The sequence below is a fragment of the Onychomys torridus genome, chromosome 4, assembly GCF_903995425.1.
Source record: "Onychomys torridus chromosome 4, mOncTor1.1, whole genome shotgun sequence".
NCBI lineage: Eukaryota > Metazoa > Chordata > Mammalia > Rodentia > Cricetidae > Onychomys > Onychomys torridus.
This window is the reverse complement of record NC_050446.1, coordinates 68,302,788-68,318,570: the sequence shown is the minus strand read 5'-3', so window position 1 is coordinate 68,318,570 and position 15,783 is coordinate 68,302,788. Positions and strand designations below refer to the sequence as shown.

At 37.8% G+C, this 15,783-nt stretch overlaps 1 protein-coding gene across 1 annotated transcript in view; it reads left to right on the top strand.

Annotated features, from left to right (window-relative positions):
• Positions 1–15,783, top strand: part of Ckap5 (cytoskeleton associated protein 5) — a 98,654-nt gene that overhangs the window by 25,755 nt on the left and 57,116 nt on the right. Inside the window, 3 exon segments of the mRNA XM_036184572.1 lie at positions 4,920–5,013; positions 10,530–10,723; positions 12,871–13,077. Of these exon segments, the coding sequence (XP_036040465.1) occupies positions 4,957–5,013; positions 10,530–10,723; positions 12,871–13,077 (458 nt within the window). The 5' untranslated portion in view covers positions 4,920–4,956.

Genomic DNA, 15,783 nt, shown 5'->3' with positions numbered 1-15,783 from the left:
AGAAATTCTAGAACTTGAGTTTTGTTATGCCTGTAATAACCACTCAGGAGGCTAAAGCAGAAGAAATCATGAGGTCAAACCGTTCTTTGGCTAGTAAGCACAGCAAGTCCCTGTTTTGGAAAAAGGAATGACATAAACAAGGACTCGCAGGATTGCCCAGTGGTTAAAGGCTCTCGGCACATACCACAGCCCCAGTGACCTGGAGTTTGATTCTTAAGGTATCGGGAAAGAACTGGCTCTGCAAACAACAAAAAACAGGGCTAACCTAAAAATTCTTAGGTTGGAAAAAGGGGCTGGAGAGATGGCTCAGAGGTTAAGAGCACTGGCTGCTCTTCCAGAAGTGTTTTGTTTTTTTTTTTAAATGTTTCTTAAGAAAGAGTAGGACTAATGGGAAGAAAAGAACAAGGAGTGAAAGCACAGATTATGAAGTTATTAGCATTCTCTTAGAGAATGTTTTCAAGACTTGTTTGTTTGTTTTTGAGACAGGGTTTCTCTGTGCAGCTCTGGCTGTCCTGGAACTCACTATGGAGACCAGGCTGGCCTCGAACTCACAGAGACCCACCTGCCTCTGCCTCCCAAGTGCTGATTTTAAAGGTGTGAGTCACCAACACTTGGCTGTGCTTAGTTAGCATTTTTACGATCCACCAAAGTTAGACCAAGATCCATAGCAGTTAGACCATCTTGCACTCACCTAGAGAACTTGAATGTACAGATCTAATATTTACAAGCATATTAGTATATAACTAATGGAGAGAGAGGTTCTTCCTCTAGAATTTAAAGAGCACTACATAGTTCATTCGTTTTTGATTGCTTTCATTATTTTATTTTCAATACACCACTATTCACTGTCCTTTCGATAAACAACTTTGACTATGTTAAACTTTCCTGTGAACATTCTTATGTAGATCTTATTCAGTTAGCATCAATTTTAGGATATGTATGTATGTATGTATGTATGTATGTATGTATCATGGAATTGCTGGATGGTAGAGTATGTGCATCTTGAGCAAAGGTAAAGCAATATGCTTTCCCAGACTATTACCCTAGTTCACTATTGCTGAATTTGAGATTCTTCAAATTCTCTATTAAGATTTGACTTTTGCTCTAAAATACTGCTGTTTTTTCCCAGGCATTTGGGAGAGAAGTCTCAAGTAGAGCTCTGCTTACTCCAGTAAACTGTTACAACTTACTCTTTGTTTTTAAGCTTTTTTTTCTGGAATGTTTCTTTCTGTTTCATAGGAAGGAATGAAATGTAAAGAAAAAGTCTTTGAGTGTAGTCTCACTGTGTACCAGTTTTTTTGTTTTGGCAAGTTACCTAATCTTTGTGAACTTATATGTAAAAGGGGAAGAAGTTTTTTCCCTCACATGGTTAATGTAAACATAGCTGGATTAATACGCTTTAAGGACTTCAAGAGACAGCAGAGGTGGCTCAGTAGTTAAAAGCTCAGTAAGATTGCTGATTGTGGTACTGTCACAGAATGAAGTGCTGTGTGGGTGTTGAGTTATATAATATTCTCAAAAACATGAAAATATTTGTAGTTGCAAAAAACACCTCACCTAGCATAGTTGCATGTCAGCATTTGAGAGGTAGAGACTGAAGGAAGGCTCAGAATTTTAAAATTAACCTCAGCTACATAGTGAGTTCAAGGCAAACCTAGGCCACAAACAGAGCATAAAGGATTAAAAGAGTAGTGCCCTTGTCTTTTTCTTTTTTCTTTTATGATTATTATTATTATTTTTTTTTGTTTTGTTTTGAGACGAGGTTTCTCTTGTGTAGTTTTAGTGCCGGGATCTCACTCTGTAGACTAGGCTGGCCTTGAACTCACAGAGATCCATCTGGCTCTGCCTCCTGAGTGCTGGGATTAAAGGTGTCGCCACCGCCAACAACAACAACAACACCCCCCTGTCTTTCATGTGATTTATATACTGTGCTCATTTTAATTACTAACTGGTAGTAAATTTTCATTTAATACTTTTCTTTATGTATATTGTATAGTAAATAGTAAATTTTCTTTAGTAACATTTTCACAATCAGAAGGAAAAGTGTTTCATAATGGAAAGCATAAAGTTGTTAAAGGTATATTGGCTATAAGCCTTGCTAAAAATTGCTTAAATATGAGGCCAGAGAGATGTTTAGGTGCTACTGCTCTTCCAGAGAATATGATTTCAGCTTCCAGAACCCATGTCAGAGAGTTCACACCTGGTTTTAACTCCAGCTCTAGGAAATCTAACACCTTCTTCTGATCTCCACAGGGATAACCCCCCCCCCCCAAATACACACACATAAATAGAAATAAATACTTTGAAAATGGTTTAAGTTAGGTATGGTGTCTCACACTTTTAATCCCAGCACTTGTGGGATGGAAGGTAACTGAATCTTTGTGAGTTCTAGGCCAGCCTGTTTATGTAGCAATCAAGCTCTGTGCTAGCCAAGGCTACATAGTGAAACTGTCTCAAAAACAGCAGCAAAAAAGGTTTAAATATACAGACTATTTACAAAGGAACAAATCATTCATGGATTTAATCATTTACTAGTTTGTATAAGCATGGGTTAGATTTATATTTACCAGGACTATGTAGAAAGCTAGGTAGTATTGAGATTTATCTGTAATGATATCCCTCCTCCCCTTAAGTCTCTGTCTAGTAGAGTGTGGCTTCAAACTCACTCTGTAACTCAAGCTGGCCTTCATCTTTCAATAATTCTCCTACCTTAGCATCATGGGTGATAGGGTTACAGACTTGAGCCACCATATCCAGCTTCTGTTCTAGTCTGTTGTTGTGTATTATTTTAAGACAAGATTTCATGCCTCAGCTTCCTGAGGGGCAAGGATTGCAAGCTTGTATCACCATGCCCGGTTCATATAAATTATTTTCTGTAAGCAATTTTAGGTGCCGGGTGGTAGTGCTGCACACTTTTATTTATTTATTAAATTTATTTAACTCTATTTTATGTGCATTAGTGTGAAGATATCAGATTGTCAGATCCTAGGGAACTGGAGTTACAGATAGTTGTTAGCTGCCATGTGGGTGCTGGGAATTGAACCTGGATCCTCTGGAAGAACAGCCAGTGCTCTTAACTGCTGAGCCATCTCTCTAGCCCCTAATGCACACCTTTAAACCCAACACTCAGAAGGCAGAAGCAGGCGATATCTGAGTTAAAGGCCAGCCAGGTCTATAGAGGTAAGTTCCAGGACAGCCAGGGATACACAGAGAAACTGTCTCCAAAAAAAAAAAAAAAAAAGGAATTTTAGGTATGATTATCTGAAAAAAAAATTTTCTTGCTGGACTGTGGTGGCGACTCCTTTAATCCTAGCACTTGGGGAGGCAGAGGCAGGCTGATTTCCAAGTTTGAGGCCAACCTGGTCTACAAAGTGAGTTCTAGGACAGCCAGGGCTACTCAAATAAACCCTGTCTCAAAAAACCAAAAGAAAAAAAAGAGAAAAAGAAAATGTCTGTGTTCTCTGAAGGTTGGATAGATAAGTGCATGAAACCAATAGTAGAGAAATTAACAGTAAGGAATATGCATTTCTTAAATACATACAGGGGGAAATGATTGAAGTTTTTATAGTTTTCTAAGTTATACAAAGGAATAGAGACGACATTTTTAGAGAGGAGGAATGCATAGTAAATAAAAGTTTGTTTGATTACACAAAGTCAGATAACCTGTCCTTTGAAGAATAGATGACATCTGTAACAATTTCTCTGTGGCCCAAATAAGGAGCCTAGTCTCCTCTGTGAGAAAATCCAGTATCCTGATTTGGAGCAGAGAAGGGGAACCTTCAAAGATGAAGAAATTCCTCTGTTTGTTAATGAAGGCTTCTTCTATGGATGGAGATTTCTTTTATAAAAAGACGACTTTTCAGAGCTATTACTTATCTGATTTTGGGGCAGGGGCAGGGGGTAATCAAATAGAAATATACCAAAGAGGGCTGGAGAGATGGCTTAGAGGTTAAGAGCACTGGCTGCTCTTCCTAAGGTCCTGAGTTCAATTCCTAGCAACCACATGGTGGCTTACAACCGTCTGTAATGAGATCTGGTGCCCTCTTCTGGCCTGCAGGGATACATGCAGACAGAATACTGCATATGTAATAAATAAAAAAACAAATCTTAAAAAAAAAAAAAAAAAAGAAATATACCAAAGAAGTTGATATGGGGGTATAATATTTTGGTCTCCCACATTCTTTCAAGGGCCAAAGCTCCTTCCTTCCTTTCTTTTTTTCAGTTCTTTGTCATATATCATATTTCTCATTAAAAAAAAATAAAATGTTGGGGATTTTTTTTTTTTTGAGACATGTCTCATGTAACCCAGGCTGCTCTCAAACTCAACAGTTTTAGCTGAGACTGATCTTGAACTATTGATCTCTTTGAATCCCAGCACTTAGGAGGCAAGGTAGACAGATCTCCAAGTTTGAGGCCAGCCCACTCTATAGATTGAGTTCCAAGACAGCCAGGCCTACATAGAGAAATCTTGTCTCAAAACAAAAACAAAGACAAAAAAAAGATTAAGAAAAGAAAGAAAGAAAATGTTCTATTAGCCAGGTGTGGTGGCAAATGCCTTTTATGCTAGCTAGCAGGAGGCAGAGGCAGGTGAATCTCTGAATTTGAAGACAGCCAGACATAGTGAGACCCTGTTTTGAAAAACAAACAAACAAACAAAAAAAAAAGGGAAGAAAGTAAATGTTCTATTAATGGAATTAAGTAGTAGGCATCTGATCAAAGAATGGATTTTTTTTTTTTTTTTTTTTTTTGTCGGAGCTGAGGACTGAACCCAGGGCCTTGCTAAATCCCCAGCCCAAGAATGGCCTTTTTAACTCTGATTTATATATGCATGTTAATACCCAAGAAAAATTATGTTTGTTGTTAAAGACTACTTGTTATTAGAGTTAATGAGTATCTGCTATCTACTTTTATCTGACTAGGAAGTACTTTTAACTCCAAGAAAAAACTAGAAGCACAATGGGAGATGACAGTGAGTGGTTGAAACTGCCAGTTGATCAGAAATGTGAACATAAGGTAAGACTTCTAGAACTTAAATTTTATTGTCATTAACTTGTTTTGTCAGCAGTTAAAATGTAGAACATTGATAACATGTTATTTTTTTGTCATTAGAAATATTCAAATTCTCCACAGGTGCCTGCCCTGAGGAGATTTTTACCAGTTTCCAGAATAGAAACTATAAGTGGCTAGAATACAATCTGAGGGATAATAAATGAATCTAAGCACACTGAGTTCTTTAGTCCATTCACTTTATTCTATGTCAAATTCCATCTACACAGTTTCTTTTCTGTTCTCATACTTAGCTCCTCTCTGTCCCTCTTTCTGCTCTCATTATTCTACCTAGTTTCTTCCATTTTTGTCCTCATCTTTGTTTTTCTAAATCAATTCTTGCAAGTGCTGTGGGGGAACCAGTATATATACACAAGCAATAATCCTTTGGCAATGCAATGTAAGGCTTGAAGTTTTTCAGGGTTGCAGAGAGAGGTGATAAGGATCCACACATAAAGTAATTTATGTGTTCAAACTATAATCTAGAAGTGGTTAGGTAAAATGTTAGGAGTCTATATATGTCAGTCAGTATAAGTAACTAGTAAAGTAAAACTGTCTTTTATTCTTAGGTACCTCCCCCCTGGGGGCAGGGGACATATGCTCAGTTGCTAAGCAACCTATGTCAGAGCATGTAGCATTTGGTTAGTAAAAGCTTGGAGTAATTGCTAAGAAGAAATCTAGGAACAGCGCCTGGCTGAGGAGGACTAAAACTTAATTTGCACAAGGAACGAAACTTGACACCTATCATCTGCCTGGCCTTATCAGAAATCTTTGGTCAGTGGGAAATAACTACCTTAACTCAGTAGTTAGCAAGTGGCTAAAACATCATCCCAGGAATGTGAGCGGTAAATCTCTTAAATTAGGGTCTTGTGTAAATAACCCTTGTGAAGATAAGAAGTTGAGGATTTAATTGCTAGTGGTTATTTTCTCTAACTGTGGGTGAGATGAGCTAATGTTTATCTATCTACATTTGTCCTTGGATAAAAAGGTGTCTTAGCTGAAAACTTTTGTCTAGAGAGTGGCCCTGGTCAGAAGTATGTTAACAAAAAATAAACACAAATGGGGAAAGTTATCCAATTACCCCACATGTATAGAGAAAGTTGTGCCCATAAGATTTGAGATGCAGTCATGAGATTACATGTATACATAATATGGAAATGTACAGTAAATGGGGAGAATTAAAGCTGTTATTGCACAAGAAGTTTACAACATGAGACAGCCAGTTTATTCAAAAGGCAGTAGTTCCATAACGCCTTGTGTGATGGTTTTCTCTAACAGAACTCTTAGTTCTGATAGGCTGACCTTCTGAACTCTAGTTGTCACCTACTGTATACTCCCATGGTCTTTTGCTACCAGCAGCTCTCAATAGAAATAGGAGTCTCCTACCTAAGTACTTGAGAGTTTGAGGCTGGAGAATGAGGAGTTTAAGGCCAGTCTTAGTTGGTTACATAGGAAATTCTAGGCCAGCCTTGACTATATGACCCTATCTTAGAAAAACAGGGAGATGGTTCAGTAAATAAAAACACTTGTTGTTCCAGCCTGATGACCTAAGTTCAAAACCCAAAATCCATGCAAAAGGCTGGGTGCAATGACTTGCATTTGTAATCCCAGCCCCTGATCATTAGATGGGAGATGGAGAGAGATAAATCTTCCTGGAGCTCTCAGGCCAGTTAGCCTGGAATATGCACTGCAAAATAAGAGAGACTGCTTCACAAACAGGGTAGAAGGAAAGAAACTACTCCTGCAGGTTGTCTTGTGATCTTCACACTTTGGCACATGTGTACTCTTACTTACACAAGCATCCCATATACCACATGTATACACACACTTCACAAACACAAAATAATAACTTGATAAAAAAATTCCCTTTAATCCCAGCCTAGGAAACAGAGGCATTCAGATCTGAGTTGAAGGCCAGTCTGGTCTACAGAGTAAGATCCAGGGCAACCAGGGATACACAGAGAAACCCTGTTACTGAAAAAAAAATGGGGTGGGAGGAGTGATGGGTCTCTAGAAACAGTTCAAAACAGGAAAGGAAGAAAGAAATGTGTAATGTTAGTGAAGAGGGAAAAAAGTGTATCTTTAAAAAGTGGCAAGTTATGCTGGGGGTAGTGACGTACACCTTAAATCTTAGCACTCGGGAGGCAAAGGCAGGTGACTCTTTGAGTCCAGCCTGGTCCACAGAGTGAGTTCTCGGGTGGCCAGAGCTACACAGAGAAACCCCGGCTAAGAAGAAAAAAACAAGGGTAAGTTGGATAGCTTTGTCATGAGCATGGTTTGTTTTATGGAGACCGCTTTTTGCATTTGCAGTCTGGTTTGGCCCCGGTGTTTAGCACTTTTTAGATTCTAGTTTGTAGAGAATTCCATTTTCTTTCTTATAAGTTTCTACTTAAAATGAACAGGTTAGTTGTTTTCCTTTCTTTTTTGAGACAGTTTCTCTACATAGCCCTGGCTGTCCTGGAACTGACTGACTGTATAGACCAGGCTGGCCTTGAACTCACAGAGAGACACCTGCCTCTGCCTCCCGAGTGCTGGGACTAAAGGCATGCGCCATCACTGCCTGGCTCTGAGTTTGGTTCTTAACACCTATATTGGGTGGTTCTCAATCACTGTACCTCCAGCTCCAAGGAATCTAATGCCATCTTCTGGCCTCTACGACACCTGCATACACATGTGCCTATATACTCAAGATGAATAGACGGACGGACGGACGGGGACACACACACACACACACACACACACACACACACACACACACAAATAATAAAAGTAAGAATCTTTAAAAATAATAAAAAATAACTAAATACTTAAAAGCATCTTGTAATAGGTTAAGCATTTTTCCATCCTTAGAAGAGTTCTTTTCTGAGGGCTGGAAAGATGGCTTAGTAGTTAAGAACACCGACTGCTCTTCCAGAGGTCCTGAGTTCAGTTCCCAGCAACCACATGGTGGCTCACAATTATTCGTAGTGAGATCTCATGGCCTCTTCTAGCATAAAGTTGTACAAAAAGATAGAGTATTCATATGCATAAAATAAATAAATCTTTAAAAAGAAAAGTTATTTTCTATGAACATAACACCTGCTTCAAAATACATTTAAGCAAATATATATATCTTCTGTTTTCCAATCATATATTATATTATTTTCTCTCTCTGGTCTAATGTAATGTAGTATTGAGAAGAAATACCTAATTGATTATTAGTGTCTAAAATGCAAATTTGATTGTCCTACAGTCTAACTTGTTGCTTATATTCTCCCAAATAAGCAGAATCTTTCACTTGATCTTATCAGTCCTGTATGAGCTAGCTCTTTCAAATCCTTACTAGCTCATTTTATATTATGTTCCTTTCTCTCTCTCTCTCTCTCTCTCTCTCTCTCTCTCTCTCTCTCTCTCTCCTTTTTTCTTAAGATAGGTCTCACATAGCCTAGAATTGCCTCATACTCTGCATGTAGTTGAAAATGACCTTGAGTTTTTGATCCTCCTTGCCTGTGCATGCCAGGGAAGCACTGTACCAACTTAGCTACATTCCTAGCCCTAGGAATAATGCTGAACATGCTTTTATAATCCCAGCATTTGAAAGTAGTGGCAATAGCTGCACGTAGTGACTCAGACCTTTAACCTCACCAGAGGCAGATGGATCTCTGTGAGTTCCAAGGATAACCTGGTGTGGATAGTGAGATCTAGGCCATCCAAAGTTGAATGGTAAGACCCTGTCTCAAAAAAAGAAAAAAGAAAGAAAAGGTGGCAGCAAGAAGTTTGTCAGTTCAAGGATAGCCTTGGCTATGTAGGGAAACCTTGTCTAAATTTTGTTTTGTTTTGTTTTTGTTTTTGTTTTTTGAGACAGAGTTTCTCTGTGTAGCCCTGGCTGTTCTAGAATTTGCTCTGTAGACCAGGCTGGCCTCAAACTCAGAGATTTACTTGCCTCTGCCTCCCGAGTACTGGAATTAAAGGCATGCACCAACCACTGCCCAGCCCTGGATAAACTTTTTAATGACAAGACAAAATGAGGCTTTTATTCTGTACATTTTCATATTGCCATGTCCCTTCTTTGTAGAACTTAACAGTGTTAATTTTAAGCTTATTTGTGTGATTGTGTATTACTTGTAAAGGACTCCAGCATTTGAGAGAACAACCTAAAGAACTTATTTTCAAAGGAATCAATCTGTGGTTCCTGGCCCCATTCACTTGGGCAGAGTATGATAGCAGTAGGAACACAGAGTAGAGGAGCTTTTCACCTCATAGCAGTTAGAAAGCAGAAAATGAGAATATACAAAGGGGCCAGGGCAAGGCATAGCACTCCCAGAATAAACTTGCAGTGACTCTTCCTCCAGCTAGGCCCTACCTACTAAAGTTTCCATAACCTCCCAAAATAGTTCTATTATCTGGAGTCCTAGTAGTCAACACACAAGCCTGAGAGAGACATTTCAGTCAAACTATAACAGATTGCTGTTTTCTTTCTCTACTACTGGAGTGTAAACCCCACATAGGTTGAGGTTGTATTAGCTTTTATGTATTAAATACCTAGTAAGTAAATTAATAATAATATAAATTCTCAATAGAGGTGTCTGAAATTCAGTAACTAAATAATAGCAAGTTACTGATTACAATTTGATAGTATAAAGCTGACTAATCATTATACAAATAAGACCTCATATATTGGAGAGTGGGCTGTTCCATTACAGTAATTTCTGATCTTTCAGTTATCATATCTTTCTATTAGTAATAATACTTGAATATAAATTGGGAAACGTGTAATAACTTGAGAGTTGTATTTTATTTTACTTTTTTTTATTTGGTTTTTCAAGACAAGGTTTCTCTGTGTAACAAACCGTCTTGGTTGTCCTGAAACTCACTTTGTAGACCAGGCTGGCCTTGAACTCACAGGGATCCTCCTGCCTCTGCCGATTGCTGGGATTAAGGGCATGCACCACCACCACCCAGCTGTATTTTATTTTTAAATTTAAAAAAAATTCATGCATGTGTCTGTACCACATATATGGAAGTCAGGGGACAACTTTGAGAGGGTCTCTCAGGTGACCACAGAAATTAAACTCAGGTCATCAGACTTGCACAGCAAGCACCCTTACTTACTGAGCCACGTCTTTGACCCTGCTCTGGAATTTTAGATAGCCATGGCAAAACATCCTTAAGTTTATTGAAGCTGGGCATGGTGGCACATGCCTTTGATCCCAGCGTCAGGGAGGCAGGGACGGCATCTCTCCCAGTTCAAGGACAGCCTGGTTGGCCTACAAAGTGAGTTCCAGAGGGAGACCATGTTTCAAAAAAGAAAAAAAAATTGCTTATTGACTACTCTTTTTTTTTTTTTTTTTTTTTTTTTTTTAAATTGTCTGAATTTCTTAAACTCCTTTCTTTTTTCCTGTTATGGGGTATTTTGTTCAAATTTTCTGGTATGGAATATTCTTTTACTTCTCCAGATTGAAAAATATCATTAACCTTGTTTTAAAATGCTAATTTTCTATTAGCTGTGGAAAGCAAGATTAAGTGGATATGAAGAGGCCCTGAAGATCTTCCAGAAAATAAAGGATGAAAAAAGCCCAGAATGGTCCAAATACTTAGGATTAATCAAAAAATTTGTCACTGATTCCAATGCAGTGGTTCAGTTGAAAGGACTGGAAGCCGCACTTGTCTATGTTGAAAATGCCCATGTTGCAGGGAAGTAAGTATATTCTTTTTTTTAAAATAATATATTTATTTATTAGAATTTTTAAAATTTTACATACTAACCTCAGTTCCCCCTCCCTCCTCTTCTCCCACCTCCTCACCTCCCTCCCACTCTACCCCCATCCACTCCTCAGAGTGGGTAAGGCCTCCCATGGTAGTCAACAAAGTCTGGCATACCAAGTTGAAGGAGAGCCTAGCCCCTCCCCATTGTATCAAGGCTGAAAAAGGTATCCCACCACAGGGAATGGGTTCCATAAAGCCAGTTCGTGCACCTGGAATAAGTCCTGGTCCTGCTGCCAGGGACCCTACAAACAGATCAAGCCACACAACTGTCACCCACATTCAGCGGGCCTAGTTCGGTCCCATGCAGGTTCCCAAGCTGTCAGTCCAGAGTCAGTGAGCTCCAACTAGCACTGGTCAGCTGGTTTCCCCATCATGATCTTGACCCCCTCTTCTTTTTTTTTCTAATATTCTGTAAACATCTCTGTTTAGTGCTACATAGATAATGTATGTGTATTTATAGAGCCTCTATTATAGTTTTAAAATATACTAATAGTCTTTCATTGTCTTTAATTAGTCTGAATGGTACATGAAACCTCAGAAGTAGAATAAAGGTTTATCTCCATGTGTTTGGGTACATGTGGGAATCAGAGGAAACTTGTGGGAGTCAGTTCTTTCTCTGACCTCTATGTAAGTCCCAAAGATTGAACTGACATCTGCAATTTTGGCAACAGATGTAGTTACATGCTGAGCCATCTAGCTGGCCCTCTTGAGCTTTTTAGGTGAGAATTATTCAAAACTAAAGTAACCTTAGTAACTTTTAAAAGTAGTTACTGTGAGGTCATCGCAAAGGAAGTGTCAGAGCCTCACTGAAGACAACTGGGCATTATGAAAAACTTCTCTTAAAACTTAGGCTAGAGAGATGCCTCAGTGATTAAGAGCATTGACTGCTCTTCTAGAGGACCTGAGTTCAATTCCCAGCACCCAAATGGCAGCTCACAAACTCCAAGATCTGACACCCTCACACAGATGTACATGTGGACAAAACACCAGTGCACATAAAATAAAAATAAATATTTAAAAAAAATAAAAATAAAAAACCAACTTATAATCATCAATTTTTTTTCCTCCAAGGTATTCTGTCTTTTGGGGTAGTGAATTCTACTTTTTATTTCCTGGTCTAATTGGCTTCAACTATGGATAATGGAAGTTTCCATTCACTCACTTTCCTGTACTTTATTAACTTGATTTTTCTAAGTCTAGTCTTTGTCATCTGTTTAAAAGATCTTCCGTATGCAAATAGTTGAGACCTTTAATTATGCAAGAAAGATGTGTTTTCTTCAAAGACTATGCTAGTGAACATCATCAGTTTGACAGTTTGGTTAACTATTTCCAATCTTAATAAAATGGTTGCATTTTTCTTTTCATATTAGAAACTGCTTTTTTGACATGCTCCCTATAGCCCTAACCTATTTGGTTCATCTTGCTCCCAGAATTATAGGTTTTATTTAATTTACAAGGTGCTCAATGCAGTGAAATTACTACTAAGAAGTTTGAGGAGCCTTTCCTTATTAAAGATATATTCCCCCTCCCCCGTCATATGAATAGATTTTCTTGTCTTAAAAATGACTAAAATAACTTAAATATTTGAAAAAGCAAGCATTCTGTAATCCTGCTTTATAAAGTGTATGTTTGTATACTCACATGTAAGACAGGCACACATTACACACACACTCTAAAGAAAGACAGCAAGGATAGACATAGTTTCTCTGCATCATAAGATTGCAAGGAATGGCTGGGCAGTCGTGGCTCACACTTTTTGGTTTATTTTTTTGAGACAGGGTTTCTCTGTGTAGCTTTGGAGCCTTTCCTAGTATAACTCACTCTGTAGCCCAGGCTGGCCTTGAACTCACAGAGATCCACCTGCCTCTGCCTCCCAAGTGTCGAGAAAAAAAAACTAAAAACAAACAAACAAATAAATAAATAAATACAAAACAAAATATTGCAAAGAATATTTAGGGAAATTTTCCTACTTGAATTTTCTATACCTATAAAATGAAATTATAGTGAAGCATGTGTTTTGTGGATTGTTTAGGGTTTATCTCTTTTTACTTAAACGTCCTGTGTGTGTGTCACTTACAGAACCACGGGAGAAGTTGTATCAGGTGTTGTAAGTAAAGTCTTCAACCAACCTAAAGCCAAAGCCAAGGAATTGGGCATAGAGATTTGCCTCATGTACATAGAAATTGAAAAAGGAGAGTCTGTACAAGAAGAACTCTTAAAGGGTCTGGATAATAAGAACCCCAAGATCATAGTGGCCTGTACAGAGACACTGAGGAAAGCCTTAAGGTAAGACTCGTGTTTTAGTTCTTGAAATATGCTGACTGAATTTGAGTTCCAGGTTTAAACAGAAATGGAGATTGTTGAACTTGTAATTTCATCCTTCAAGCATGTTGTTTGGTTATTTTCTTTAAATTTCTTCCTACTGAAGGTGAGCAGAGAACATTTCTCTCTTCTATCTAAGAATTGGCTTTTTTGTAGAAAAGCATTCCTATATATGTAAGCAGTTTTCTTTTGTTAGCTTCAACAATAGACGTATGTTAGCTACAAAGACATAGTTGTTTGGCTGGAGCAAACCTTTGTTTGAGGCCTTTTTGGTATATGCTACGTGTTCAGTCCTAGACACTGAAGTTCTTTATATATGCACCGCCCTTTCAGAGACAAGTGGCTCAGATTTAGTCAAAGCTCTGACTTTGGTAAATAAGTAATTCTGATTAAGTAGACTCTAGGTCATCCTCCTCTCCAATGGGAGAACAGATATTCTGCCACTTAGTAACACCCCAAATCTAGGCAGTTCTGCAGTCAGCCCTGTCTCCCCTTCGTGTCCAGTGTTAGCTACAGAATGCAGCACTAGCGAAATCTTAGGATGAAGATCATTCCTTTGCAACTCTTGTGATTTGATTTATGACTCACATCTTGGAGACAGTGTTGCCTTAACATGTTTATTTTATGTGAAATTATCGGCATTCTTGAATTTTGTTAAGCTATCCTGCATTTATGTTCTCATTTTTGCTTGATTTATAATATTCTTTTATAACATTTGACTTTTATCTAGATTTTTGTGTGATAAAAGTTTTCTTTTTTAAATTAAATTTTATTTATTATTGCATGTGTATATGATGCATGACTGGGAGTGCAGTGCTCGAGTGCCAGGGGACAACTTTGGGAGTCAGTTCTCAGGTCAGGCAAGTGCTTTACACCCACTCTTATCTATATGTAGGCGTGTGGAGTTTTCCCTTTGGGTTTGTTTTGTCTTTGAGAAAGGGCCTCAAAAACCCTGTAGCCCAAGCTGGCTTTGACTCATGGCATTTCTTCTGCCTCTGTCTTTGAAGTGCCAAAATAACAAGCATAAGCCACCATACCTGACAGCTTGTATCTTTATAGATAGTAAATAATTGTCTCAATTTTGCCATTTTAGAAATTTATCAAATTAGGCCACAAGCACAACTCTAGATATTGCCAACCTGCCCTCAACTGTGTGCTCAATAAAATGTTCTTTCTTTAAAAAACAAAAAAGATAGATAGAAAAAGAAATTTAATGAATTTACAGACTCTGTTCCAGTAGATGTATTGTTCTAATTTTTTATGTGTTTTGTCTGCATGTATGTAACTATACTATGTATATCATATTTTCTGCCTTTAAATTAAGAATTTCTACTTTATAGGCTATTATATACTATATTAATTTTACCTTTAAACTGACTAGAAGAATAAAGATACAAAAGAATATGTTACATTTATCATCTTTATAAAATCATTATCTGCACTGTCTGTATAGTTATTATAATTTTCAGTGTCTAGGGAAAAAAATCGGGGAACTCCCATATCCTAGGAAAGCATACCCCTAGCATTGTCCTTATTGATGATAATCAGTAGTCTACCTTTATAATTGTCTTCTTCCTAAGGCATTTCAGAATGTGAGGTAGCTCTTCAGAACTTAGAGGCTAAACTGCTCAATTCTAGGTGCCATAGCCTCCAAAAGATATCATTAGTGACAGCTTTAGGAGGCAAAAAGCATTCTGTCATTCCAACAACAAGCTTATAGAGACTTTTTTTAACTTTTAAACTTTCATTCATTCATTCATTTTTTGTTTTTTAGTGTTTTGATCAAGGACTCAGGTAGCTCTTGCTTGCCTGAAACTTACTATGTAGCTGAGGATGACCATGAACTCCTGATCCTCCTCCTCCTACCTCTCAAGGTCTAAAATTACAGGCGTGTGCTAAGATACCTAACTTTTATCTATAATGTTTACTATCAAAATTAGATTTTGTTTTGTTCATGTATCTGTTTTCCATGTGGACTTGCTTCATCTCTTTTATTCTATCTTTTAAAAATAGTCATGATAGAGACACAAAAAAGTATTAAATAAACCCATTATAGTATATTTCTTTTGTTTGTTTGTTTGTTTCGCAGTGGTACTGAGAACTGCACCCGGGACTTCACATATTAGACAAGTATTTTACCACTGAAATACATTCCCATCCCAAAAGTAGTAATGTAAGGAAGCCTCTCCCTACCATTGTCTGTCCTAAGTATTAGGTTCTTCAGGCACCAAGTTAAATAATTCTCAAAACAAAATTATTTAAGAGCACTATAATTTCTCATTTGTCCTTTAGCCTTGTAGGTCAGCTAAACCAAGATAAAAATGTCCTTTTCTAATAATATAAAGTGGCTGTGTGTGTTTGTTTGTAGGTTTGGGGCTGGAGAAATGGCTCAGTGATAAAGAGAACTTGGTCCTCTTGCAGAAGACATAGGTTCAGTGCACCCACATGGTGTCTTTCAGCTATCCATAATTCCAGTTCTAGGGAATCTGATCTTCTTTTGTGACGACATCCTTAGGCACTAGACACGCACATGGTACAACTTTTACCTGCAGACAAAACACTCATACACATAAAAATAAAATAAATATGAAAGAATGATTTTGTTTGTTTTGTTCTCCATTTTGAAACTGGCCTAGGAATTTCTATATAGCCCAAACTGGCCTTAGATTC